At 31.5% G+C, this 27,744-nt stretch overlaps 1 protein-coding gene across 1 annotated transcript in view; it reads right to left on the reverse strand.

The window, feature by feature from the left end:
- Positions 1-27,744, reverse strand: part of Fife (regulating synaptic membrane exocytosis protein fife) — an 82,734-nt gene that overhangs the window by 47,383 nt on the left and 7,607 nt on the right. Inside the window, exons 3-4 of the mRNA XM_018550812.1 lie at positions 18,618-18,793; positions 11,658-11,723 (exon numbers count right to left, since the gene is read on the reverse strand). Of these exons, the coding sequence (XP_018406314.1) occupies positions 11,658-11,723; positions 18,618-18,793 (242 nt within the window). The remainder of the gene's footprint in view (positions 1-11,657; positions 11,724-18,617; positions 18,794-27,744) is intronic.

Below are 27,744 nucleotides of genomic sequence, written 5' to 3' on the forward strand. Positions count from 1 at the left end.
CCCGGTAGAAATCGAGTTTGTTGGAATTGATACACAAATTAATATAGTCACAGAATCCTAGAAAATATCACGTCGTAAACGTTCTCAATCGAATGACGGATCGATCGCGTTTATATCGAGAAAATATAAAACAGATTGAAAGTTTTGCGCTATTTGTGCAAATAATGAAATAACCCTGTATCAATATTTTAACAAGAAAAAGCTATATACGGCGAGGATAGGCAAGAGAAATGTGTAGGAAGGAAACAATAAAAATGGAGAGATTTGCCGATAATAGCATATAACATTCTCAATTTTGGTCCTCTCTGCATGATGGTGATAAAAAATTGATCTCTAAGTTGACTTTTCGCACTTTTACACGTGGCAGGTCATCATCTGCAGCAGAATTTCACTTGTTTCTCACGTCTACATCGTAAAAGCGAATTTACAGCATTTTGTTATTTACCATGCTTTCTTGTAAATTTTGTAAACTGAAATTGGAATGTATAAAAAAATTTATTTTGTCAATAGATTTAATTGGATAAAATGTTGAAAGTATTGCAGTCCAATTTGAAAATATTATTTACCTGATTACTACTTTTTTCACTCAATTTAGTTTCTCTATTCCCAAAATTAAAAAAATTTGTTTCAAATTCTTCAAACTTTAAACAATTTAAAAGTTGGAGGAGATTTAGATACTATAGAATAGGTTAATTAATATTAGAATGATTTTAAAAGACATATTTAATGCAAATAAATTTTTTGAAAGTATGATCAGGAATATCTACTGCAAATGGAATCATATATGTGGAGATTTAATTGAAACTAATCTTTAAAATTATTTAATATTTATTATCTGTTGAATGAGACCGAGAGCTATTAAATATTAAAAATAACTAAAATCCGTTCCAAGTGCTACTTTAAACATTTATTTTTCATGTGCCGGAGAGAAACGGGGGAAAGAATCAATATATGAATGGTCCACATTTGATTTCGACGTACATTTTTCTTTTTGATATTCTATTTGTGGAAAATGTCTTCTTTCTCTTGATGATTTTCACATTTGTCTTCGGCAGAGTTAGCAAGATCGTATCACTAAACGACGTGGACGTAATATAAGGATCTTCGCCGGAGTGACGATGATAGTTTGGGTAGGAGAAAAGGATTGGAGGCATAGTTTGATTTACGGCCAGCAAACACACGAGCGTATAGAACGAGCCTTTACGCCGTTTCTCGATATGCATATTGCGCAGCCAATATCTTCGCTTTCCACACGCCTAAATCTCCCTGGTCGGCCATGTGCCATTCTTGCGCGTTACCGGTAATGGTATTGTCCCTGTATGTATTAGCGTGAGAAATCCGAAACACGCGCGCGAGGAGAACCACTTCATTAAGTGTTATCGTGCTAGCCGCGCGCGTAATTTCGTTCTGATGTGTACGAATTAATCCTGTTGCTGCCGCGCGTATAATCCCGCCGCCCTTTCGTATGCTCGAATCGTGAGGGAACGTTCAGTAAGCGCAGTCGATAAATTTCGATGGTTATGAATAGAGACGCCAGTTATTCTACTGTAACTTTATAGCGATTCTCTGACATGCTGTGTAAAGAATGAATAAAAGATACGAATTGTGGAAAGTTTAAAAATATTAAACAATATTCTCGTTAAACTGAATAGAGCGAGGTTTTTTCGTTCATTTGCGAAGAAGCAATCGTGATTGTATAATGTAGTTGTAATGTTATTGCAAAGAGATATTGTTTGCAGTTGTACATTTTCATGTTGAAATTGAAACTCGGAATATAGACCTGCTCTACCTTATAAAAAATCTATAATATAATTTATTATATAATGTATAATATTTATATTCGTTACATTATGATGAATATAATTTGCTTTAAGTAAATATTATTTGAATTTTGACGAAGCTAGTGCTGGTTCACAATGACTTGTAGAAACAATATTACCAATTCCACGCGCGAACGTACCATTGAATGAAATCATCGCAGTTGACAAAGAGTCAAAAATGTCACATATTTTGAGGTAAATCGAGTTAAAGTCTCACGTCATGTCGCGTATTTGAGACAGTCAGGGTTTTAAATTTGGCAGTCATGAAATATCAATCCTACCGACGGAATCGATTGTCATTCCGAACTATCGTATTGACCGACGTGCAAATCTGCGTTTATATAAACGTGACTTTAACGAGATACGACATAGATGCGACGTCGTACCATTTAATTGATCAACGTCATTGAATTCTCGAACGCAGCGAGATTATCTGTTAATGCTCTGACGAACTAGTTAAGGAGAATCTCGTTTGCGTCAGAATAGAGCTCCAGCAGTAATCCGGTTAAAGGTTTCGCTCGCACGGCATTGTAATTATCAATAACTATCAGTTATGTTGAGTCATGATCCGTTATGATCGATTATAATCAGTTTTGATCAATTCACAGGTGCATAAATTTTATCTACGTTCTTTCTTTTATGGAAATTCGAAGAGAATTTTATTATTAAATTAATTTTAATTTTTTAATTCTTGAATCTATCACTGATATTTTTTCCTAAATTTATGAATACGCCTGTATAATGTTTTAAATGTAGTACTGATGAATATAATTAAATATACTAAAAACATTTAAATCACATTTTAAGCAAAAGTTTTTTGTAAGTGTATTTAGGCAAAATTTTGCAAATTACGAACAAAAAATAAATGTTATCAAATAGTATGCAACTTAAATATGTGTGAGATCTTTTACGAAACAAAAAGAATACAACAAAATGCTTAAAAATGACCGAGCTAATTAAAATTCGTGTTGGTGCTCAGCAATTTGCAAGAAGTGCGGTTTAATTACGAATAACGCACAAGTTGCATAGTTATAGTCTACATGCTGGCTCATTTACACGTGTTGCTCTATGCTTGCGATAACGAAGTTAATTCTGAATTATTATCATCGAATTACTTTATGAACTCTATGTATTGAAATTAAAATTTAATCATAATGAAATATTAATGCTTTTTTTGTTCAGTTTAATATTGTGATATTTGTCACAAGAAATACCGTGTTTATTGTTAAAATTGAATCAAAATTACAAGGCAAACCATATTGCTAGATAGTAGAGTTGGAAAGGACAGGGGAATGGCCGTGATAATGGGAAATACGTCTGTTCATAGCCACAATAGCGTACCTGTTGCGGACAGTTCAGAAACTCGAGGCACAACCCCTTTATAGATTCCATTTCTGTAGACGATTTTTTCTCATTTCCTCGACCTTATTGTTACTCCTACTTAATCATTTCTCCAACTTCGTGGAATTTAGTTACTATTCCGAATCAATTTGGCGAAATGTTAAAAGATTACTGCATGAGTTGTACTTCCCAAGAAAAAATTTATTAAATTTTGCATGATGTGTTTAATAATGCGATAATGTCAACAATAAACTTCTAAATATATATATATTTAGTAACTTCTTAATAAAATTAAAATAAAATTTACATTATTCTTATTATTTTGCTTTTACAATTAGAAACATCTTTGTAAACCAACTGTTTTTTTAATTATATAAAACAAAGTGAAAATAATTTGATTCGCATATTTTCGTAATTTTCTGTAATAAATGTGGCACAAAAAGATCTTGGATCTTTCCGGACCCGTGTAAATAATTATTATATAACAGCTTTCATCTACGCTCGCAATAGTACACGTATACTCATGCTTTTTCTCGCCCGTCATTTCCACTAAGTTTGCCCCAGTTCGCGCGATTGCCGGTTGCCCGATCCTTGAGGGTAGATAGTTCTAAATGTTCAAATGAGAAAAAAGTTCTTTTAACGGAAATATTAGCATTTGGATGTGAAATACAGCATTGTTGAATACAAACGAGCGCTTGATAATTCGAAAATATAAAGCAACAGACAGACCTGAGATGAATCACAAAAAAGAATAATACTCCTCATATCTCTCTTGGTTTGCTGTTTTCAGAATAAAAGATTGTGGATAAAACATTGCTTAAACTTTTATAAAATAAGAACGCGTTTTATTTTAAGATGATCTACAATTTTATATTTTATTAAACGTATATGTTTAATAAAATATGATGTTTATAAATGTTTATGAAATTTCATCTTTTTAAGAATCTTTGAACCACGATCTAAACGTATATATGTATAAAATTAAATTGTTATTTCTTTCACAATTGCATTAAAAGTGTATGTATGCGATCTATCAAGATCCATATTTTTATGATGACATTATCAAACTGATGAATGACGCTTTATACGATTACGCGTCTCAAAGTAACGGTTTAAATACGTCATGTCCAGATTAGAGACCTGCGCGCAATTAAACCTTGGCAAGGCAAGTCCCTGTTTTTCTGGTCTATTCGTCGACGTCGTTTAATTATAATTATTGTATGAGTGAAATAAATCGTCTCCACCTACTACTACTGTTTTTGCGCGAAGTATAACGATGTCACGCGCATGGAGGCGACAAAGCGAGAGGCGTTCCGTTTTAAATTATAGTTTGCAGCAGCGCGACGCGATAACTCATACTCTGGAAAACGTGACCTACGAATTAATTTGCATTGTTACTGAGGTTTACACGCGAGCGTCGTCACTCATGAAGAATTTTTGTTTTGCATGTCTATCATAAATCGGCCCTTCTTTTTTTACCACTCCCTCGTGAGATCTGTGAAGTTAGCCACGGCATTCTAATAATAAGAAAGAAATAATTACAGTTCCTAATAAGTTTCTAACAATAAGAAAGAAATAATTGTAGTTCCAGTAGCAATTTTTACAGTTAAAAAATTTTTGTATAAAAATAAAAATTCCACGTTTTTTATACCAAAAATTCAAAAAAATGAAAAATGCGTTAATTTCGCGAGTTTAATACAATGCTTCTCTCTTTCTAAAATACGAGAAAATAAAAAAATCCACTTTTAACACAATTTCTGTCAGTACCACACATTTGAATTTTGAGTATAATTTAAACATATTATATACTTTAAATGTTAAACAGATTAAACATTTAAAGACAAAGTGTCGTGGTGATTATTTGAATATATTAGTAACAGTTTTTGTTAGTTATCGTGTTTTTATTAGTAGAGTGTAGAGCAAGTTCTATGCACTACAATTATTTTTAAATAAAGTTTTGACTGTTATATATTTTTAAATAATTTTTTAATTATTTGAAGCCAGTACGATATTGTGCAGAAAAAGTGTTGTGCTGATGTTATCGCGACAGTGTTCTTCTTGGTTTTGATCAGAGATGTGCGATCTTCGGATCGATTTACTAAATATTTTTTTGCAAAATTTGTTAAAAAAGAAACGCTTTTTTTTTTACAAAGAGATCGGTTTAAAATTGTTCCTTTTAATTACAAAAATCAATTTTTTGCAAAATATTCGACGGAATATTGTAGATCGGTTTTTAAAATCACTATTATCGTTTAGAAAGATTAATCTTTTAGAGATTGGAATATTTGTAGAGTTGTATGTTTTTTAAAACTCTGTTTTTTGAAGTTTAATGTTTCGGCAGTTGTATATTATAAAATAATTTTTTATAATTTTTTTTTCTTTTTTAATTTCTCTAAAATCGCTTATGTTTGCCACTTCGCATCGAGCATTGAATGCATTCATCGCTCAACAATTATATCGATTTAATCCTTTAATACTTACGCAATTGCGTTTTAACCACAAAGATCAAAATTGAGCTTGTGATTATTGTACATTGTATCGCTTTTGAGGATAATCATGGCTCTACATCGGTTATGGAATAGCATATTCTTTGGTTGTTAATGTATCGATTAATGCTCCATGTTGAACAACAACGTATTAATTTATATAATACAATGGATTATTAGATTACATTTATTAGATTGAAAAATTAAATTACATATATTTATACTAAATTATAAGATTTTTAATAATCCCTTCTACTAGATTGTAAAGCAAGTTTTGAATCACCTTTCGGATTTTGCATATAAATTTATTCAGAAACAATTACTCCTAAAAATAAAGACCATCGTGTTAAAAACTATTTGCTACCAATTTGATAGCTGCCAAATTTGATCTCGGTATACCATTAATTTAGATGGCATTAAAGTCCTATCGATGGTCTGATCTTGCATAATTTATTTGTGGTCTGCTTCGTCCAATGAAACATTTCTCGCGATGATAACGATTTAAAATTGAGCTGAGATAGCTTGTCACAAATTTTTCGCATTTAGAGATCCTGTAACTGAATCTAATTACAAGCGCAATTTTGTCAAAATCCTACGAGTTAAAATCTAACTCATACTGTTTCATTCTATTAATCTTTTAATTAAAATTATAGAGTGAAACAGTATAAGTTAAAGTGAGATAATACATACATAGAAAAAGAGGTGCGTGTGTGTGTATATATCTTTCTTTTTCAGGATTTTGACAAAATATTATTAGTTACCAGACTCTGTTACAGGATTTCTATTTGCATCTAAAGAATCAGAATGATATTAAGACCAAACTAGTAAAATAAAATGATTATTGAACACGATGGTTCTTATTTTGCATAATTGTTATTTCTGAATAAATTGGTATATAAAAACTAAAAACTTTCTGTATGTAACAGGGTTTTTTAAAACTTTCTTGGCGACCTAATAGTTATTAAAAAATCATCTGAACAAGGCAAGCACACACATATCAAATTTCAATTTAATTTAATATTTCTAGAATAAATGTATCGGGAAATTTTATTTGCAATTACAGTTATACTCTATCGTACGTGATGTATGAATATAACAAATAATTTTTAGTATTTTTCTGTATAATCGTAATACCGACTTTTTTGCGTTTATCAATTTTAAACAAATATTATCGTTACATAAAATTGTTCTTTCACGATAACATTGACGTTTAAGATATTTTGGTATATAATTTACATATCGTATGTCAAATACTGTATCCAGTATACATATTATTTGTAAAATTATTTGTCCTATTATTTCGTGCGCATATTCTCGATCGAACAGCCCTGGCAATATTCACTAAAACTGCCACAGCAAATGTCCCCATTTCTCGTGATTAAATCAAAACAGATTCCTATCCATATAGTCAACCTGTTGATCGTTAATTCCAGACATCGTTATTCCTCACAGTGCGTTATTCGTTGCCGTATTCTGTAAAAATATTTAGCCGCCATACAGCTAACGGATCACACCTGCAAATTGTTTGTCCTATCGATTGTTACCTATAAAAATATTCTCTTGCGACCTTTCATGCAAGATTAATTGGCAAAAATATAGCTTTATAAAAATTCATTGATTTTCTTCCAGTTATGATGCATGCTTTAGCTGCGTTATATCATGCATATCTTTAAAACTAAATTCGTATAAATTTGCCAATTAATTGTTTATAATTTAGGAATTGTGGACACTCTGATCTGAGTAAGATTATAGTCGTTTTCTATTTGTGGGAACTGTTGTTTTATCTCGCGCGAATTCGCTATTATAAAGTCCGTTAGATACAAAGCCTCAGCGAGAGATCATGTCAACGGAGAAGTGATCGACACGTATGTACGTATCTGCGACGAAGCCGAGCGGTTTACAAACGGACTTGTAAAATACACGAGACATGTCCGTTTGCGTTAATGCGTCTCTATTGCAGGCCGCGGCGAGGGAGAGAGAGAGAGTGTCGATCGATTGCGCCGAATATCGGCGCACCTTGCTGAGAGCACAGCTGCGTCCGTGGTGTTCTGTGATTTGCACGAAAAGCTATTATTCGCAGATAGATGTGTGCAAATGCCGGCAACTGCAATTTGGATTCGTGCGCGGCGGCGACAGGTCTTTCTCACGCGCTACAACACCGTCACTATTTATGAAACGTTCAAACCTATGGCTTTTCATATTCGCGGTTTTCGCTGAATGTCTGTTTGTCGAGTTCCACTATGGTTTGAAGAGATAGAAACGTTTTTTGCAGAAAAAAAAACCCGATTTTCATCCTCGTGTTGGATTTTTTTCTGCTAGTATTGATTTAGTTTTTACTTTGAAAATTGAACACACAAAGGTACACAACTTTTAAGAGATAGTGCTTATTTTGGTCATTTCTTTCTATTTTAATCATAAATATTAAATAAAATAAAATAAAATATATACCAGTATTTAATCATTCCAATTAATTTTTGATGATTTATGGGATTTTTTAATCTTCTTATTTTCGATTAATTCGGTTGTAGAAACAATAATAGTACAAATACGGATATTAAATCCGTATTTGTTTATCCCCTCGCGAGTTATTGCCTTGTCATCATTCATGGAGAAGCTGTCATTGCGAAATTGTGGCTTGGAATTACAATTGCATCCAGTTACATCCAGTACGTGTATTACGTATCATCGCGCTTAATGGCTTTCTCTTGGAATTGCACGAATCGCGAAGTGGTACCATTATTATTGAGCTTTCTGTATGGTTATAATAGATTAGTTGTTGATAATAACGTGATTAGTAGGTGTTGTTCCATGCGTAAAGATAAAACGATGTATAAATGGTACCATAGGGAGTACGTACATGCATTTATCAAATCAGCGATCTGCGAAAGCTTTGTCTTTAATAATCACGATTGTATGTACGTACAATAACTAGTGATTGAAAAAAGTATCGTAAGAACAAAACGCATCTACTGAATTAGATAAAAGTTGATTAAAACATTTCAGAAATGTTCTAAAAGCTGTTTGTACATTATTAATAAATAAACAATAAGTTAAAAGATTTTTATTTTACATAATAATCGTATTAGCTTTGAATTGAATTGAAATTACAGTTATCTATTACCAGACGATTAAATAGAATTTTATTACGTATAAATAATCTTTACTTAATGCCATATAAACGCAATAATGATGAAAATTAAGTGATGGAAACCACAGTTACTTTCATGGAATGCAGATTAATAATTTCATATCTAATTAATGTTGACTCGATGTTGGACTATCTATTTGATATCGATAAATGTTTTATATATCATCTTAAATGTTAGCTTGTTTATCTTACGAAATAAAATTAAAAAGAACTGTATATCTTTTAAACGAGTAATATGAGCTACACGAAACTGGAGCCATTATGAAACTAGAACTGTAATAGTTCGTAAATTCACTACAGGGCGGTCGTCACGGACGGGAATTTTGTGTTATTAAATAAATGCATAACTGTTCTAAATATTAGCGTACACATATTAATATTTGATTACAGTGCTCGCAGTAATCGTATAACGATGCGAAATTCGCGATCCTGACGAATATATGGTATGTATCTAAATAATAGAAAGCGAGGCACAAAATCAATTCAAATTGCAGAAAGATCCACAATAAGACTTAATCTCGATCTTATAACTGAATATATGTATAATTTATGAAAAAATACCAAATGTATTTTATTCGATATAGCTATCGAATAATATTGAAAACGCTCTGTTTACGTTGTTGAAATTTTGAAATAAAGTTCATCTCTTCGATGTATTTCGCTCCAATTACGTTCGCGGAAACATAATCGTTAAATTTCTCCAGTAACCCTTGCCTAATGATGTCGTGTCAAATCGGAGAAACGACGAGAACTCGCGGATGCGTGTTATAGATAGAGGAAACGAAGCGTCTGAATGCGCAACGAATAATTAAACGTCAATCGCACGCCTACTCGTCGAGTGCAGGCTTAGAGCCATTACTGCCTCTGTCTCTCTCATCTTCGCTCATTTACCTGGCTATTTACCTAACGCATGTGCACGCTATAGCAGTAGCTATTACATAACGGTTGATATAACTGTAAGCTGTCACCCATTTAGAGCAACGGTTGGTTGCATCGACAACCTTCCTGTGATGCGAAGGCACACCACATTGACAAACGTGTTGTATAGCGTGATACGAGATCGGATTATATGTGTAACGATAATAAGTCGAGCAATGATACGCCAACGCAGCCATGTTATTAAACGGCTCTTCTCGGAATCTAGATCTCGTTTTATTCTTGTCTTTTCAATTAAAAGCATACGACGTAATCTTGGATTTAATAATTCTCGCAATATAAACTATGTATAGGTGAGTGCATATAGATATAAACGATAATACATAATTCATGGAGAATGTAAACGATATATGGAATATCACAGTGGAAATAGTCACAAAGGGACTAAAAGACCGAGGTGTCACATGACAATGGACGAGGAGGGTAAACACAAAGTGTAAGAGAGAGAATATAGAGTCGAAGAGAGGAAGTGGTGTGTGAAAGGATGACAAAGAGAGATGGAGTTCCGCGAAGAGTGGTGAAAGATTAATGGTGTCGTAGCCCTGGTTACTGATTAACTTGGATCCTATCAAAGTACTTCGCGATTCGTTAATCTCTCGATTACCATCACACCAAGCTTTCCGAACCTGTTGCACTCCTTTAGTGAACGATTATTCTGCGACCTACGGTTGTCTTCTCGAGAGAAACGTCATTATTCTTATTATAATTAACTATGTATTATCAAATGGAACGCTTGATCTGTTGCTCTACTGCTAAATAGTCCCCCTTGACATTTAGATTTCCATCACATCATCTTATTTTTGAAATTTTTAATATTAAATTTTTTATTATATATATATATATAATAGAGTTTTTCTCTTATTTGAATTTTTTCTCAACAGTATTGATAATCTTCAAAGGTGAAATGATGATACCTCATTATAAAAATAGAACTAAAAAATACGAACGAATAATATTATATAAATAATTATTACTAATATAATATAGAAGATATGCACACTAATTAGAATAAAAATAGAAATTACAAAAAAATAAATATATATGTATAAAATAAGGAGCAAACTTTCAAGATAAGTTTTTTGTCCAAAATTTAATTTTTTTTTAGTTAGTAAGTGTGTTGAAAAATTCATGTTATAAGCTACTCTGAGATGTTTAGAAAAATTTTTTATCGTTTATCAATTTATGGCTGAAAAAATATAGACATTTGAAGTACATTTGCATATTAATTAACAAATATTTAAAAAAGTATAATTTATTCGAATTGTTAACATTCACACATTGCATTAATGCATTAATAACGTCGAAAATCTGTATCTTGTAGTTACAATGGAAAGTCGATATTCATGACCATAGAGATAACATAAAGCATGGTGTTACAAGATAAGGTTAAACGTTGCGCATAATGGCAATAGCATACTGGAGAGAAACATCCAATCAGATTTAAGTCCAAATGTACTTGTCTGAGTACAATAGCAGTAACATACTAGAACAGTCAATCGAATCCAAATTCACTCTTCTGCGTATCCGCGTTTTATCTTATCTTATTACACCATAGTATAAAGTATAATACACTGTAAAAAATAAAATGTTAATTTTAACTTGAAGACATTGAGTGGATTTTCTGAGACATGCAAAAATGTTAACATTAACACAAAAATGTTAATTTTTACAGTTTTACATGTCTCAGAAATTCCACTCGACGTCTTTGAGTTAAAATTAATATTTTATTTTTTACAATGTACTATAATCAAGTTTGCGCGTTAATTAAGTATCAGCTATATAAATCAGAGTGATATCAGTGCCAAGAACTGTGACCGATCGATAGAAGTTTCTAGAGTGAATTCAGACCCTCGAATCTCGAGTTTCAAGCACGTCGAAGGTGCTTCAGTCAGTAATAATTAGTGTCATCTAATTATAGATACTCACTTCTGTGTCCCTTATCCGTAACCGGATGTCTCAGCTTTACCCTCCTCTTCGCATTTATTCGTGGAGCTGAAAGAAATATAAACGCAACTTTAAAACTCAGTAATTTTAATTAACTTTAATTAATCGTCGTTTCTCGTGTTTCTATGCTTCAACAATATCCAAAGAAGTAAATCATGAAAATAAATAAAAAAATAAAATTATGAAATTAAATAAAAAAAGTATATAAATTAGTTTAATAGGTGTGAATATACAAAGATGTACTTAAAATAGAATTGACATAATATGTATATACACATACAAAATATATAACAACACTTTACGATATTATTTAAATCTTTTCGCAAAAGAGTTAGGACCTCATTATGGAGCGAAATTCTGAAAAAAAATAAAACTAATCTCAGAGAAATCAAAACACACAGTTGTAATTTATAGATTTAATTTAAAAATAAAATTCGTGAAATAGTGTGACAGAAAAACAATTTTTTTTTCTAATTTGAAATGTAGATCGAAGGTTGCTCACGGCTAGATAACAGCTTTTGGAATATTTTCCATGAAATATGAAAGAGCAGGTCATAAAACTTGCCATGATTTTTACCAGATGTATGCTGCTCGAATTAATTTATAACATGACAGATTCAAAAAGAAATAAAATTTATTTAACTGTCGATCGTTGATTCTGATTGCAGAGCATGTGAAACGATTGATAGATATTACGCCCACGTAATATCTATCAGTCATTTTACTACGATATAAATCGTACTGATATCTATGCAAGAAAAAAACAGGTTAAACTGTGAAATTGTTACACTTTATGCGGAAGCGAAAAACACGCTTAATACACGCGTCATAGCGAGCTGTTGTATAAAAGGGTCGCGAAGCGAGGCGAAGTGAATTACGGTCGAGATTTTTGAACAATTCCTTTATTTTTTTTTTTTTATAATGCGCCCTGGCAATTTCTGCTTGATGTAGCATAAAGGCGATTTAGGCACAACCCCCGATTAAATCTCTTCTACGTTCAAACCCGACACCTCGCCTCGGAAAGTTGATCTGCGGACAAAATTGAGATAAAACGTATCGATGTGACACAGTGAACGCGAAGCAAATTTTTAGTCTTGTGAAATGTAGATAGATTTGTCAAAAAGACGGAGGCAATAATAAAAGGCTTTAAGTCAAAAATATGAAAAGGCAATGAGTCACGTCAATTAATCTTGCGCTAACATCTTAACGAATTCGTCCGATATCTATGCCTATTCTATCTACCATATCCACCTACCATTCATTTTATCTACGAATTTATAAAGTAATTATCTAACGCATTCAACATACAATATAAAAAAATTTTCTACTGAATCATACTGCTATATTTAAAACTATTTTAGCATAAAAATATATTATGTGCATATATTTAATATGTAAATAATTGAACAATCTTTTGCGCAGTACTTAGTGTTCTTGATATTCATGTACAAAAACCGATGAACGAGAAATTTCCTAATGTAATTGCATTACACGTAAAGAAATTGTTTAATTACGAATATATAAACTTTCTAAGTCGGTACAACTTGAAATGAAAAACGTAGAACACGATTCTCTCCACGGATTTCATTAGGTTAGCGTTACGACGCTACAACATTTTAACGTTGTGTAATTATTTAGCATAGAAAATGCTCGATTATCTTTCCGCTTTTTCGCGCGTTTTTGATTAATTAGAATTCTTTAATTCGTGCGTATTAATAATTACATATTTTTCACGCGTTCTTATAAATTTCCGGTAATCGGAAAATAGTCCAGAGAAAGAGACCCTGTCTCTCCTTACGAGGTATACGTATAATAATTACATACGTGACCCCACTAAACGACACTGTGCAAACTGCGTTATCCGTCGTCGCAGCGATGAGCTTGCACATGGTAAAATTACACACAATCACTTTAGTATGAAAGGTACACGTTATCTTCGCACCTCTGCTTCGCTCTCCTTCTCTTTCTATCTTTCGCGAGCCTGTCGCGTTTCTCGTTTCATCTCACGCGCAGTTTGTTGCATCGCAGTCTATCGGTGGGATGGACGATGGCGTAATCTACCTTCCGATCGACATGCCGTTAATGAACACGTGGACAGATCGCGATTCCCACGTAGCTCTTGTATGGCGTGCCAGATCGCGATAACTGCTGCGACTGCAATCGATATTGCGCACGGACCTACGCTAGGAGTTGCCTGCCGAACGAGAAAAATGAAACGGTCCGTTTTTGCAGCTGTAACTCGGTGTGACCCGTCAGTGAAGAGAAAAATACTACGTCGAGTGGTCTCGTGATATCTTCGGGAAACCGTAAACGTTGGAAACGATCCAAATGTTTCTTGCGCGCTTTCAAGTGTCCGCTGTCGATCGTCAATTTCTTATAATCGTGAGAGACGACAGTATCGCCGTCGAATAATATTTCTTTTATTTTCCGCTTTATTTCGTTGTCACATAACGATCGTAATCTCAAAAGTTTATAGAAACTTATGAAACAATATTTGAATGTTAGAGAGAGATAAGTCATTATTATTTTAAGTATATATACTTTATAATAAATTACATATTATGAGAACTTGAGAAGAGGGGACATATTCAGTTATAATTATTATACAAGATACAAAATTATTAATTAAATAAATTTTGAATTATTTTCTTTCGAAAGATATTTATACATATATATTTCATGAAATTAATGTATTAATGATTTAGTCCGCATGTTTATTGAATCAATGTTTGTGAACTACTTCAAAAGATGATTTTCCTTTAATTTTAATTAAATATAATGAGAAAATGATGGGTTGCTTTTATAGAATGGTTTAAAAAATTAGGTCCAATTATAATAAAAAGATCGTGATTGAATTAAGTTACTTAGCTTTTCATCTCTAGTGATGATAAAATCATTCAGCTAACACAAAAATTATCTATGCAGATCTCATTGCATAACGGTAAACATTTAGCAATTACACTGCCGTGCATCATAATCGCAGGTGTTTAAACATAAGTATCATAATTACTTTTAATTTACTTTAAGCACCCATTTTTAACATTAAACTTCGATCAGAAGGTTTTTAAATAATACCTTGTAACATCTCATTGAATAACATTTTCGCGTTTAAAAGATAAAATAATTAAACTTTTTCGTTTTTTTTTGTTATAATAAATTATGTTTGTAACCAAGAATTGCAACAGAGAAGACATTCAATAAACGCGTTTAAATACGCTTTTTTTTTCTGTAATATAAGCTTATTGTTAGAACGAACATAAAATGGGAATATAAAGCGCGCTTTAATCGAGATATTCCCATACATATAGCTCGGTAATCCACACGGGGAAATATGTCGAACCAGAGCTGATTCGATTCCTTCGAACAATAAAAAGGGAACTTTGAATTCGCAACAGATTAAGTTATGATTTCACGATTCCTATAATTCGTACAATTTGATATACATGTTAAAAAGAAAAATGGGTTTCTATTCTCTCAAATTATAGACCACGATCTTCATTCTTTGAGCAAAAGTCTTTCGCTATATATATGCATGTATTTTAATGGCTGTTATCATATAACAAGACTATTTCTTTCTCTTTGCAAATTTTTAAATCGTAAAAAGCAAAATACACTTATCGTCAATATGTTGCAAAAAAGGAACGTTTTTTCATAACAAATTTACAAGTTTACTGAAGATTTATTAGATGAATGTTAGCGATTAATAATCGAGAAGTATGATGTACTTTATCTCGCTAGAATATATTATTACACAATATATTATTTTTTGTAAAAATTATCTCTGTATTTATTTATAGAGTGACAAGGAAGATTCTCTCGTATCGACGCGCGCATATCATCGATCTTGGTTATGTATTGTAATGCCACTCCTATGCGGAGAGTGATTTTGTTAAAAGCAAGTCGCGCGTGAATTGTATGCAAACCGAGGCCGATGTTCGATCGTACTGATATCGGATAACTGCGCATTAATTAACATGTGTTGCGATATGCAAAGACACGGACCGTTTTGTTATTTCCCGTAGCAAATAATTAATCGGTATTTGAGCTCGACACTCTGGGCCTCTCTCGAACGAGAGAATGGATTCACAGTGAGCTACGAAATTAAATTCCCGATTTTTAATTAACGTGATTTCACTATTTGGCAGGACAAAACCCTCGGAGTTAACTGAAACTGATGTTGTCCGCGAAATTGAATCACCACTTGGCAAACCCGCAGCTTGATCGATCAAACGCACTTTTCTTTCTCCTCTTTTTTTTGGCATAATGCTAATATTTGCACTTACAGTAAAGCATTTCTGCGGTTTGTAGGTACCTATTATAGTTTCTTCAATTAGACATAAAATCATTCACAACAAGTTAAATAAATATTAAGTTTTGACTCTTTATCTATTATTCTAAAAATTCAGCTAAATTCGAAAATAATTTTGTAGGATTATTAAAGTAATTATGTAGGATATGCAACACTGTAAAAAGTTTTGATATTCTAGCAACCCAGTTTGATTATGTTCCGTTAGCTGTGTCGAAAATTGTCTCCTTAATTACGAGGTTGGTAGTGTTGTAACTAACTTAAGCTATGTTCCGTTAACTGTGTCGAAAATTATCTTTTTAGTTACGAGGTTGGTAGCGTTGTAACTAACTTAGCTGTGTTCCGTAATGGATCAGCTGACACAGTGATTTCTACAGATTACTAAACATCGGATACTTACGCAATTATATATTTTGTAGAAAAAAACAAATTAGGAAATAGTAAAATTAAAATAGAAATTTATCTTATTAAAAAAGCATTCTAAAGTGCATATTTTCATATTTTGTCTGAATAAAAAATCCGCTCCATTCAATGATTCCCAATTGTACTGTCCAGGAGAGACATCTTATTGCTTTTTATCATAACTAGCCTTTTCCTGCGCGCACTACGCGCGCGATTCAGAATTATAAGGGATACACAAACAAATCTGGAAAAGTCCAAACTCGTTTGTTAATCCCCCTAAAACTACAACGTAGGTTCTTTCTTTACATAATTTTTTTAAAAATTTAAGAATTTATACATCCTTAAAATTTTTTTCCGGATTTGTCTAATTTATGAGATTATCATTTGTTTTTTCCTTTTTTCCAGTTAGTTTTAATTAATTGTTTTCATTTTAAATTATTGATTTTCGTATTTTTTTTATTTTTTTATTTTTCCCCGCTTTTTGAAATAGTCATGAAGATGATGATTTTCGTTTTCTTTTAATCTTATTCAGTTGTTCTTCGTTTTTTTTGACATTTTTCATTCGTATTTTTTCGAAAAAATCATTACTTTAGTAAAATGAATTCTCAAGCAATCGATACGAACTCAAAAAATAATCACTTCTTTGAACTTTGAAAAATAATCACTTGGGGATGTTACAACCTTTTTTATGTATAATTTATTTTTGAAGAATGGACAAATGAAAATAACGGGTGGACAAACGAGGACAAACAGTGGACAAACGAATGCAACAATGATTTTACCAATATTCGCATTTAGGGGTGCCAACTTCTCAGAGCGCTACGCGCGCGATTCTTTTTTTTTGAACCATCATATAATTTTCTTTTACAAAATTTACACCAAACATAGTCGATTAAGCTTTAAATTATAATTACATTTCTTTGCGTTTTATTAAATTCGTCATATTTGGAAAATCTTATTGATTTCCGCAACATTTCCGTCTGCCATATTGAATTTAAAAATTTGTAACACGGAATCAAAATCAGCGTTCGCGGTAACCCCCATTTACCTAATTTTGCTGAAATTTTTAAATTTTTATGTTTTTTGCAACACTTTCCGTTCGCCATTTTGGATCAACCATTTGGAATTTCCTAATTTTGATTCGAAATCAGCGTCCGCGTAAGCCCCCTTAATCCAAATTTCGCCGAAATCGGAAAACTTTTAAAATTTTCGCATATTTTCCGTCCGCCATATTGGATAAGTCTCTTTTAATTATCATAATTTTTACCATGTTTTTAAAAGAGCGTCCCCGAAAATTCCTTGTTACCAAAATTCACCATTTTCGGATTACTTTAACTGCCTCAACGAATAGAGGCTTCAAAGAAACGTCTACACGCTTTTTTTAAGATATGATGATTAGTTAATTATTTATCCTTGCACATATCGTTTATTAAAATATTATTTAATAAAAATTTTGAGACTTTTAGTAATTTAGAAGACTAGTAAAATGAATCTCAAAAAAGTATATGAAATTAAAAGTCATACTTATTATTATTTATGTCAAGAAATTAAATTGAATGCTTTATTGCGTAATAATAAGCTTTGTCGTGTGTTAATGAAGTACAGAAGCGCAATATAGTCTTATGCAAAATAATATAACCATGTTTTTTTATTTATATACATTTTTAATTAACTATTATAATAAAAAATAAAAAATAATCTTTGTTTTGGACAACAATAGAAATCACAATAGGCATTTTCCAGTAAAGACACAGTGTAACACACAGAATTATTTTTGTTTCACTTTAACAACAGTAACAACAAGGATGGAATGATTCTCTATATTACAGTGTCCTTGCTGGAAAACGCACAAAATTAGCTGATTCATTACAGAACATAGCTAAGTTTACTGCGTTATCAACTTCCTAACTAAAAAAAGAATTTTCAACACAACTGACGGTATTTTTGTCCTATACGTAATTATTTTGATGGTCTATAAATAAAATTATTTTCAGATCTCTGTATTTAGTTAATTTTTTAAATACTTCAGCAAAGCTGTTCTTTCTGTACAGATTTACGGTATAAATAAACTCCTACACGGTTTCTGAAGATTTACGCGTTTAGCGAAGAGATATAGAAAAATATTAAAGAATAATAAATAACTAGTGAGAAAGGATAATGATGTCAAATAATGATTAACTATTATGATATATGAATACATATTATTTTGTAAATATTCCCGCAATAAGGCTTACCAGGATCACTGTCGACGTCATGAATAACAATCTTGATACCTTCCCCATCGACCAGGCTTCCCTGCCTAGGCAATTCGCGTTCTTCAGCAGCAACTCTGCTAACAGCGACCGCAGGGCCACCTTTTACCGCTCCTGGTTGAGCTGAAGTTAACGCTCTTATCGCGTTTATGTCGGGTCTAGAATAACACATAAAAGATATATACGATTAGTGAGAAAAATAATTTTAATAAATCCTTTATATCGTGAAAAAGGAGTTTAATATCTTTCAAGGGAGGGTTAAAAATAATTTTTTAAATTATTTTACGTTCAACAAAAATATAGAAATAATTAAAATAATTGAGACACCTAAGTACAACATTTACTTGCTAAACATTATCGAATTAAACTTAAACTAATAGCACAATTATTGGCACAATATTGTCCAAATGTTAACTTGATATACCCCAACTTTAATCAATCGCTAATAAATTACTGCTAAAGTATTTGACTTGTAAATGTCGAAGAAATTGTACAAAATTTCTAATAACTTTCTACTTTGTTTTATTGAGATTTGCTTGAAATTATCCACTAGCAAACAAAATGAGCAAACTATATTTGAACGACGCCTACAACAAATTGTTACGAAAATCGCTAATGATCCTCATTGCCACGAGCATGGACATAAGCCGATTTAAGTGACCGAATATAACTATTATGCGGATCAGGCGGATTCGGATCCTCACGGGTTAAGCCACAAGATTGATATTAACTGCCCACGTGGAAACTAGTTTTATTATTGCGAAACTATACCTCAATAGCCAAGACAAGTTTAATAATTTTATCAGCGCTCGAGGCGGAACTCGAAAAATGTTACATCCAATATCGACTTTCAGCTTTCTCGGTTAAAGTTACGATAATAAACCGCTGAGAAATATTGTTTTACTTGATAAATATCGGTATATGTTGACTATATTGACTTTAAAATTATGTAACTTTTAAAGCTCTAAGTTCCAATGATATTAAGCGGTATCTGTATTACTTATTTTTTCGTCTGATATTAAGTGGTTACAACTTGAATTTTGTTTGAGCATGTAACTGAAGTTTTTTTTTAATTATGGAAACAATGAGATATGGATTTCAGCATTTATCATACATATTACTTAAATTACTGTTTTAAAGAAAACGGAACATTTGCAAGAGCGTAGTAAAAAAAAAAATTGGTACTTGTACTGATGTAATTCTATGCGTTTTAATTTGACAATTGCCTCTAACTTTCAACACAAAACAGTTAACTGCTAAATTAGATTTTCTTTACATTGGAAAAAATTGATGAAGAGAATATGAAAAATATAGTCGATTAATTGACGTTTTTACTAAACGAAAACGAAGTTTTTTTCACTTTATAACGAAATGTAGTCGCAATTGTGTTAAACTGTCCGCCGCGCGGTGAGCATCCCCAGGCACGCCATAAATTTACTCGTCCACGTTGGTACGATGCTATGGACACAAATTACCGTCCTAATTCTAGACCATAAAGGCTAAGGAAGCTTACGTTTGAGGTTCGTAAAGTAACCCTAACCGCCTTAACCATTTTACCGCCATACAAAAACAATCATTGACTTTGTGCTGAATTATGTTTGGAAATATTTAGCAATAAATATGCAAATCTGATTTTAATCCGAAATAATATCTATACTCAATTTTCATTAAAAAAATTAAAAACTGAAGGTTTCTTAATTATCTTTATTTTTTTTTAGAATAATTGTTTTTAGAACATTTTAAACCAACATTTTTTTTATACTCTGACAATACAGCAAACATAACATGCAATATCATGAATGCTTAATATCATAAGACTTTTTTGAAAATAGTTTTTAAAAATTTTTGAAAAATAAGATATTTAGTTCTATGAAACTATAAACTTCTTGCGTGAGAAAACTTCAATTTATTTAGTATTAAATGTAAAAATATACTCTTGGGTGTAAATATGCCAAGAGAAAAGGATCGGCACACTGGTGCACTACTGAGTGTATGCATATAGTTCGGTGTCTATATGAGCTTCGGTGTATAACATATTGAAAGTTGCCGACATCATCGTGCCAAAGTTTCGTGTAAAAGAGAAATTCAAGCGATAGTTATGACAAGAGAGAAAGCATTTTCTGGAAACTAAAGAATAAATGAAGAAATATCAGGTTAAAGTTTACGTGAAGTATTTACGAAGTATTAAAAATATACATAAGAGAGAGAGAGAGAGCGCATTCCGTTCTTTAAAAAGTACGAAATATTTATTTCGTGATATTTTGAAGTCATATATATCTGCAGCTTTCAAAGCCTTTTTTAAATGCTAAAAAGTAGTATTAATGTTGAGTATGAAATCTTCGTTAAAATTTATTAAAAATTACAAAGTTACATTGAGCAATCTAGTTATATCGTGAAGAAGATTTGGTGACCTTTTTGACGGAATTTTCTTCAAATCCATGTTATCAAGAGAACGTGACCGCGTGACTTTTGAAGTTGCTCTTGTAAAGAAATCCGTTGAAGTTCAAGATGTCTTTTTCGAGACTGACACAAGAATTACAAGAGATATTTCAAGTATCAATTGAAGGAATATATAAACATCGCATTTTTGCCATTTTACTTTTAAACCAGAAAAGTTACCACGTCGATTCGCAAAATAAATAGAAATTCATAAGTCGGTTTGTGAGCCGGTTACAAACTATTGTCTGAAGCCCCGCGGCTGCGCTGCATTAAATAAACGATATCGTGGCGTGCATGACGTTGATGCAACCGCTTCGCTGCATCTTCCGTTTCTCTTGCAAATTGAAACTTGCAATTCCGTCGACGGCTGAGCCAACGTGCGCCCCGCAGCTCTGGACTTATCTCGCATTTTTATGTGCAGCGTTGAAGACCCGAAAAAAAGGATAGAAACGAAGAAGGTAACGGTGTAACGCTGAGGTGAACGGGATAGATTTTAAACGAGCCGTGCAACTTTTAACGAGTCTCGTCCTCGTAAAGCATTCCCGTATCTTCGGAAATAGCTCTGCGATCGTGGTGGCACGGCGATTATTGAATTGTTTCGTAAGGAGGTAAAAAGGGGAGACGAGTAGCTACATACATATATGAGGAATTATCGGCGCTATCTATATTTCTTATTTTATAAGTAACGATTTTTAAGTATTATATAATGTGACGTAAAGAATCGATAGTAATATTAAAAGACTTCCTTATTGTCTCGCATTTTGTAAGCTCCTTTCCTATGTCTCGTCGTTTTCAGGACATCCGTAATCGCATTTTGCATCTTTCTTTTGTACTATTACTCGCTTTCTTAAAATATAACTAAATGTAGTTATAAAAAGAGAATATTTTATTTACTTTCTTGTCTTTGTCAGACGTCTGCTCAAGAAAATACATATTTCACACACACACACACACACACACACACACACACACACACACACACACACACACACACACACACACACACACACACACACACACATTCTATATTATTTTTAAATTGAAGACATGTAGATTTTTATATATAATCCTGATTAACTTCCAATAATATTAACTATTTGAATTTAACTGAAAGAGGAATTTGTTTTTTATTTATGTTATATATTACACGTATTCTTTTTAACAAAAATGAAAAAATTACATATTTTTCTATATTTGAAAGTAATACAAAAAATTTAGTAGCGATTTAGAACCGGGATGAAAAGTTATTTCAATAAAAAGTAGACATGTTTTTAAAAAATAATTAGAATAAAATGTGAGGAAATTTTTATTTAAACTATTGTTATGTAGAAATAAAAATGGAAAAAGAGTAATTACACATATGAGAAATTATTGGTATTTGTTATACATAGATAAAATTGTATTACTAAATACAAATATTATTTAGTTGGGTCTTATTGAACGTTTTCTATGTATAATACATATAGCATTCATTTTTATGCGGAAAGTATAAATTTCCAATTTCAGTCACTTCTTGGAGAAACACCTGATATAACTTTAAAATTAAGTTTTACTTCGTAAAAATGCTTTAAAAAAGTCGTAAAATCTATTTTTTAATATTAGATATTTCTAGAATTAGATTATTTTTATCAATTTTTTCGCCAAAGAATTGACTGAAAATTCATCAAAGAATCTGTTATTAATAGCGGTTACAAAGGCGGAATTACCGTATCAGAGGATAAAATAGACTTCCTTTGATCTTACATTGATAGTTATTTCTTCTATAACCGTGTTCAATCATGCGAATTCGCTTGGTATCGACAAGAAGTGATTTCGGTTGCGAGCACTCGACCTTTAAAATATGAAATCATTGATTTGACGAAATCTTGCTTTAAATGTACGAGCGCAAGAGAGACGTTTATTTCGGTAGAAATAAAAATACAACAGCCGTCGGGGAAATCTTTTTGGAAACATTTCGATCATACACATCAAGAGTGAAAATAGTGAACGATCTCATATCTCATGTTTTGATGGAGTAGAAAGTGCGTTTTGGAACAGATGAAGTTGCGTGTAAACCCGTAAGATTTCTTGACGTGTCGTGCCGATAATTTTCCTTTAAAATATATATCTTTTTCTTTATTTTCTTTTATTTGCACAAAGATACTATTTTGGAACTACTTAATTTTTTTATAGTTTGTATATATAAAACGTTTTAAATTATGTTTAATAGGTAATATTGTCTCTATTTTATAATTACAAAAAAAAACATTAATTATATGTTCTTAGAAAGAGAATTGCAAAATTTTATATGAATAGATATAAAATAATAAAAGATAAACGTAAATTTGTGATACTAAATATAAGAGAAGTATATATCATACATATACACTTTACATTATATGTATATGAAAATATAAAGTTGTTTCAGGCTTCAAAAAATTAACAATAATTTAAATTTCAAATTTTTTGTATCCAAAATTTTCTAAACAATTCTGTCTATGATTATGTAGAAATAATTTCTAAATAACTATATTAATAAAAAGTTGCTTTTATAATAAATAAAATATCAATATTAAAAAAATTACAAATGCCAGGACAGAGTTGCAATATTGTGGCTGTTTTCTAATATTTTCCGAAGACGTTATAGATTTCATACGTTTACGAAAAAGATTTATTAATTCTTTAAAAAGAGAACTTTTTACATGTTCGCGGCATGCAAATTAAGTTCAAGCATATATCCTTTTTTTAAAACATAAATTAAAACTGAAATATATATGGAGATTACGAATAAATTAACAAGAATATGAATAATAATCAAGAGAAGGTTTCTGTGGCTGGTGGTAATATATGACAATGTAACTGGCGTAACAAAATTACAGCTTGGATCAGAATAGAGGGAGAAAAGTAATAAATACAAACGAGGAGAATAGAATTAAAGAGATTGATTTCAAGAAATATGAATTGCAATTAGAATGCAATTAAATATTATTTAGACATGTGATCGCAGAAGTAGATGCTTTTTGTTGAATTCCTATCAAAATTTCTTTTTTCACTCCCAATAGGAAGTCGTATTGCATTCATATCGAATTCTACGATCAAATGCAATGGAATGTCACATGTCGGCTTCAAAAGAGGATTTCTCTCTCTCTTTCTTTCTTTCAGTTTTGTGCGAGGGTTAGTAGTCGGAGCTAGATGGAAATTTACAAGATCATATCCCTTTATGAGATTCTTCCCGTTCTTTTCATTGCAGCTCATAGCCACTCTTTGAAGGAGAATCGCTTAATTGCGCAGTGCCATCACGAACTCCAACAGAATAAAAGCTTTTCCTGGTCGTTTCGCTGAATAAGAATGAGCTGCGCGGCGATATCGATTAGTACACACTCTGTCGAGAGTCTACACAAAAAAAAGAGTCCTGTTTTACTTGTACATTACTTTCTTATTGTATGTGTGGGAGCGTTATTTTCTTATTGAAACAAATGTAATGAAATACAAGAGAAAAGTACACACAAAGAGAACTAAACTGTAGTAATATATATTATTGATAATAGCAAAAAAATTAATTTCTCTATATTTAGTATTTCTTAAATAATTAATTAAGTTTTTGTCTTTCGGTTTCAGAATAAAATTGTTTTATGACACTATTCAGAAACTTTAGAAAATTGCATAACTCACAAACATTAAAAGTTTGTTATTGCTCAAACAAATTATATAAATTTTTCACTGTAAATTGTATAAAAATTGTTTTTGCTACAATTAAGAAAATTCTGCATAATGACAATAGATTGCAGATTTGCGCGTTTATGTTATTTTAGTTAAGAAAACTCAAATTATATAGAAAGATGAACACAGGACAGAATAACGAAACGCGATAATTAAATTAAATCGCAGTTCCGTAAATAAATCGGAATTACAACATTACACGATTAAAAAATTATGTCGTGACCAGAGTTAGGGGAAACAATAATTACTCGGACGGGCCATAAGTAAGCGAGAATTAAAACTTTATTATTACATTTTTAACTTTTGTTGAGAAAAGGAACAAGTATGATGTACGTTATTACATTTTCTCTCTCTCTCTCTCTCTTCCTTTAGAACTTTTTGTAAATTGTTCACGTAGTCATTAAAAAAAAATAAGAAAAAAACTTTGAACTAATTTATTTTATAAAATGTTTAAGTACTTTATAAAAAATTTGCATTTTTTAATTTGTTAATTACTCTCATCGCGGATTCTGTGTTTCTTTCTAAATTTGCAATAGTCAAGTAAATTTTTTTACTCTTTCAAAAAAATTATAATTGTCATGATAAACCCAAATAAAAATTTATTTCCTTCGTCAAATCATATATATAATGAAGTTAAAGAATGACACAACGTCAATAATAAACTCAGAGAATTTGTTGAGAACATAAAAGTTTATTACACAAAAGAGGGCCGTGAGTTTTTAGAATTAAGTTTTTCAAGTTACCTCAAGAGAGAAAGTCAAAGTATAACTTTATTCGACGCGTGAGATGGGTTGAAAATTCAGTGGCAGCAATTGAAAGTATGCCAGATTAAGACGTGGATATTCAGTAGAATTTTCAGGACGAGTCACTCTGATTTCCGGTGGTTTATCAAGTTGACGATACCTAGGTTGATGCGACGCACGATCAACCGACGCCAAGTATTCGAAGCACGACCAAATTTCGACGTAGCAGCACGATCGTATTAAAGCACAAGTGTACTTCTATTCTAACGTCGCTCTTTTCAGGATGGCTCTTGCTAGTGTAAGCCGATATGAGGCAAAAAGAAAAGTGCCGCGCACTTGTTTCAGTTTTAACAGCAGCTCTCATGTCTCTCAATTTAGCAATCGAGGTCGACAAATGGTGTTGCTTTAGATAGTACACATTGATCGTGAATAATCGATGACTTTTTTTTAAAGGCGTAAAAACGGACCATGTATTTTGAAAAACCATATTTTATTTATGTATTCGTTTACTAGATTAAATTACGAGAGACTTCCATTTCTTCTAGAGTTTTAAGTTCGTCATGTCCGATAAACAAGTAAATTAATTTTTCACGTGATGTAACACTCATAAATCGCAAAAAAATAATTTTTGGAAAGCAAAACTGTAAGAAGACGTAACTACAGAGAAATTATATGAAAATGTTTATAACGATGTTTATTTCACAAATAAATTGAAGTTGCTTGCAATTCATTTAATTAATAATAATTTATAAAAATATATGTTTGTAACAAGGCTCAATAAATTTAAAAATAATTAAATAACAGGGCTACGAGCCAACATTTGAATATATATAAAGGTGTTAGTAAATATAAAATGTCATTAGTTAAAAATATATATAAAGTTTAATAAAATTTGAAAACAGACGTTTCAACCTTTATTAGGTCGTTTTCAATGTTAAAAAAGTCGCAAAATAATTTATAAATATAATATATTTTTTTACATATTTATAAAAAATTACAGAAGAAATATTATAATATTGTAATTTCTGATAACTCTCTAATACACGAAGAGAACAGTTTTACTGGTATCTAGAAATTTAGTTAGATTTGCAAATAATTTGATTTGGACGAAATAATTATGTAGAATGCTTAAACTAATAGGTAGCTGAAATTAAAATTTTTTGCAGCATTGTCATCTGATTAAGCGTTCCACATAATTATTTTGATGGTTCGACAATTATTTTCAGATCCAGCTAAATTTTCAGATGCTTCAGAAAAACCGTTCTTTCCGCACAGTCACCGATCTTTAATATTTTTAAAACGTGTTTCAAAATTGTCTTGCAAGTATAAAGAATTAATATGTATAAGTGTCAACTTTCAATGGCACCTGGTTGTACGAGATAATAACGATAACGAATTACGTGATCTAGATGATTCACAACGCTGACTGATGACTTTAACTCATCATCTTTCACGAACTTTTTCACTCGACTAGAAGAAAGATGATGACGGGCGAAGGATCACAAAGGTTAAGCCAATTTTGACAAGAGCGATACATCATCGCGTGATCCTTCCGCCAAGCATCCCGACTTCTTCGTATGAACGTAACAAGCTGTCCGAAGGATGACACTTTCTTACCTCCGATACCTTCGATCCTTTCGATATAGAAAATACTCAAAGAAATCTTTGACCGCGGTTATTGGACTTATATCGGCATCGATTGAATTAAATTCCCTGGTTTTAAGCATAAAAAAAAGAAATATTATGACCTAACAGAGGTCGAAACGTTGGGTATGTTAAGTTAGCACCCCAACTATAGTACTCAGGAGTTCTGATTAGAGTTCCCACTTCCTTTTGACGAAACGAAGAGTTGCCTATAGTTAATAACAAGAGTTCCGCTCAATAAATATTTTTTTTACATTTTTTAAAAATGGGGTGCTAACTTTTTATCGAATTTCGAGGTGGAATAGTTCTGAGCGGCTTAATAGCTTTTCAATTTGCGATTGCCTAGCGTTCCAGATATGTAAAAAAAATTTTCGAATATTAAAAAAAAAATTAAAAATTTTTAAAAAATTAATTTTTAGATACAATAGTTCTGATGATAATTCCTGCTTCTTTTTGACGATACGAAGAGTTCTCTATGATTTTTAATGACATATGCGCTTAATAATCATTTTTTAATAATTTTTTAAAAATGGGGTGCTAACTTTTTAACGAAATTCAAGGTCGCATAGTTCTGATCAGCTTAA

The sequence above is a fragment of the Cyphomyrmex costatus genome, unplaced genomic scaffold (assembly GCF_001594065.2).
Source record: "Cyphomyrmex costatus isolate MS0001 unplaced genomic scaffold, Ccosl1.0 scaffold13, whole genome shotgun sequence".
In the NCBI taxonomy this organism is placed as follows: Eukaryota; Metazoa; Arthropoda; class Insecta; order Hymenoptera; family Formicidae; genus Cyphomyrmex; species Cyphomyrmex costatus.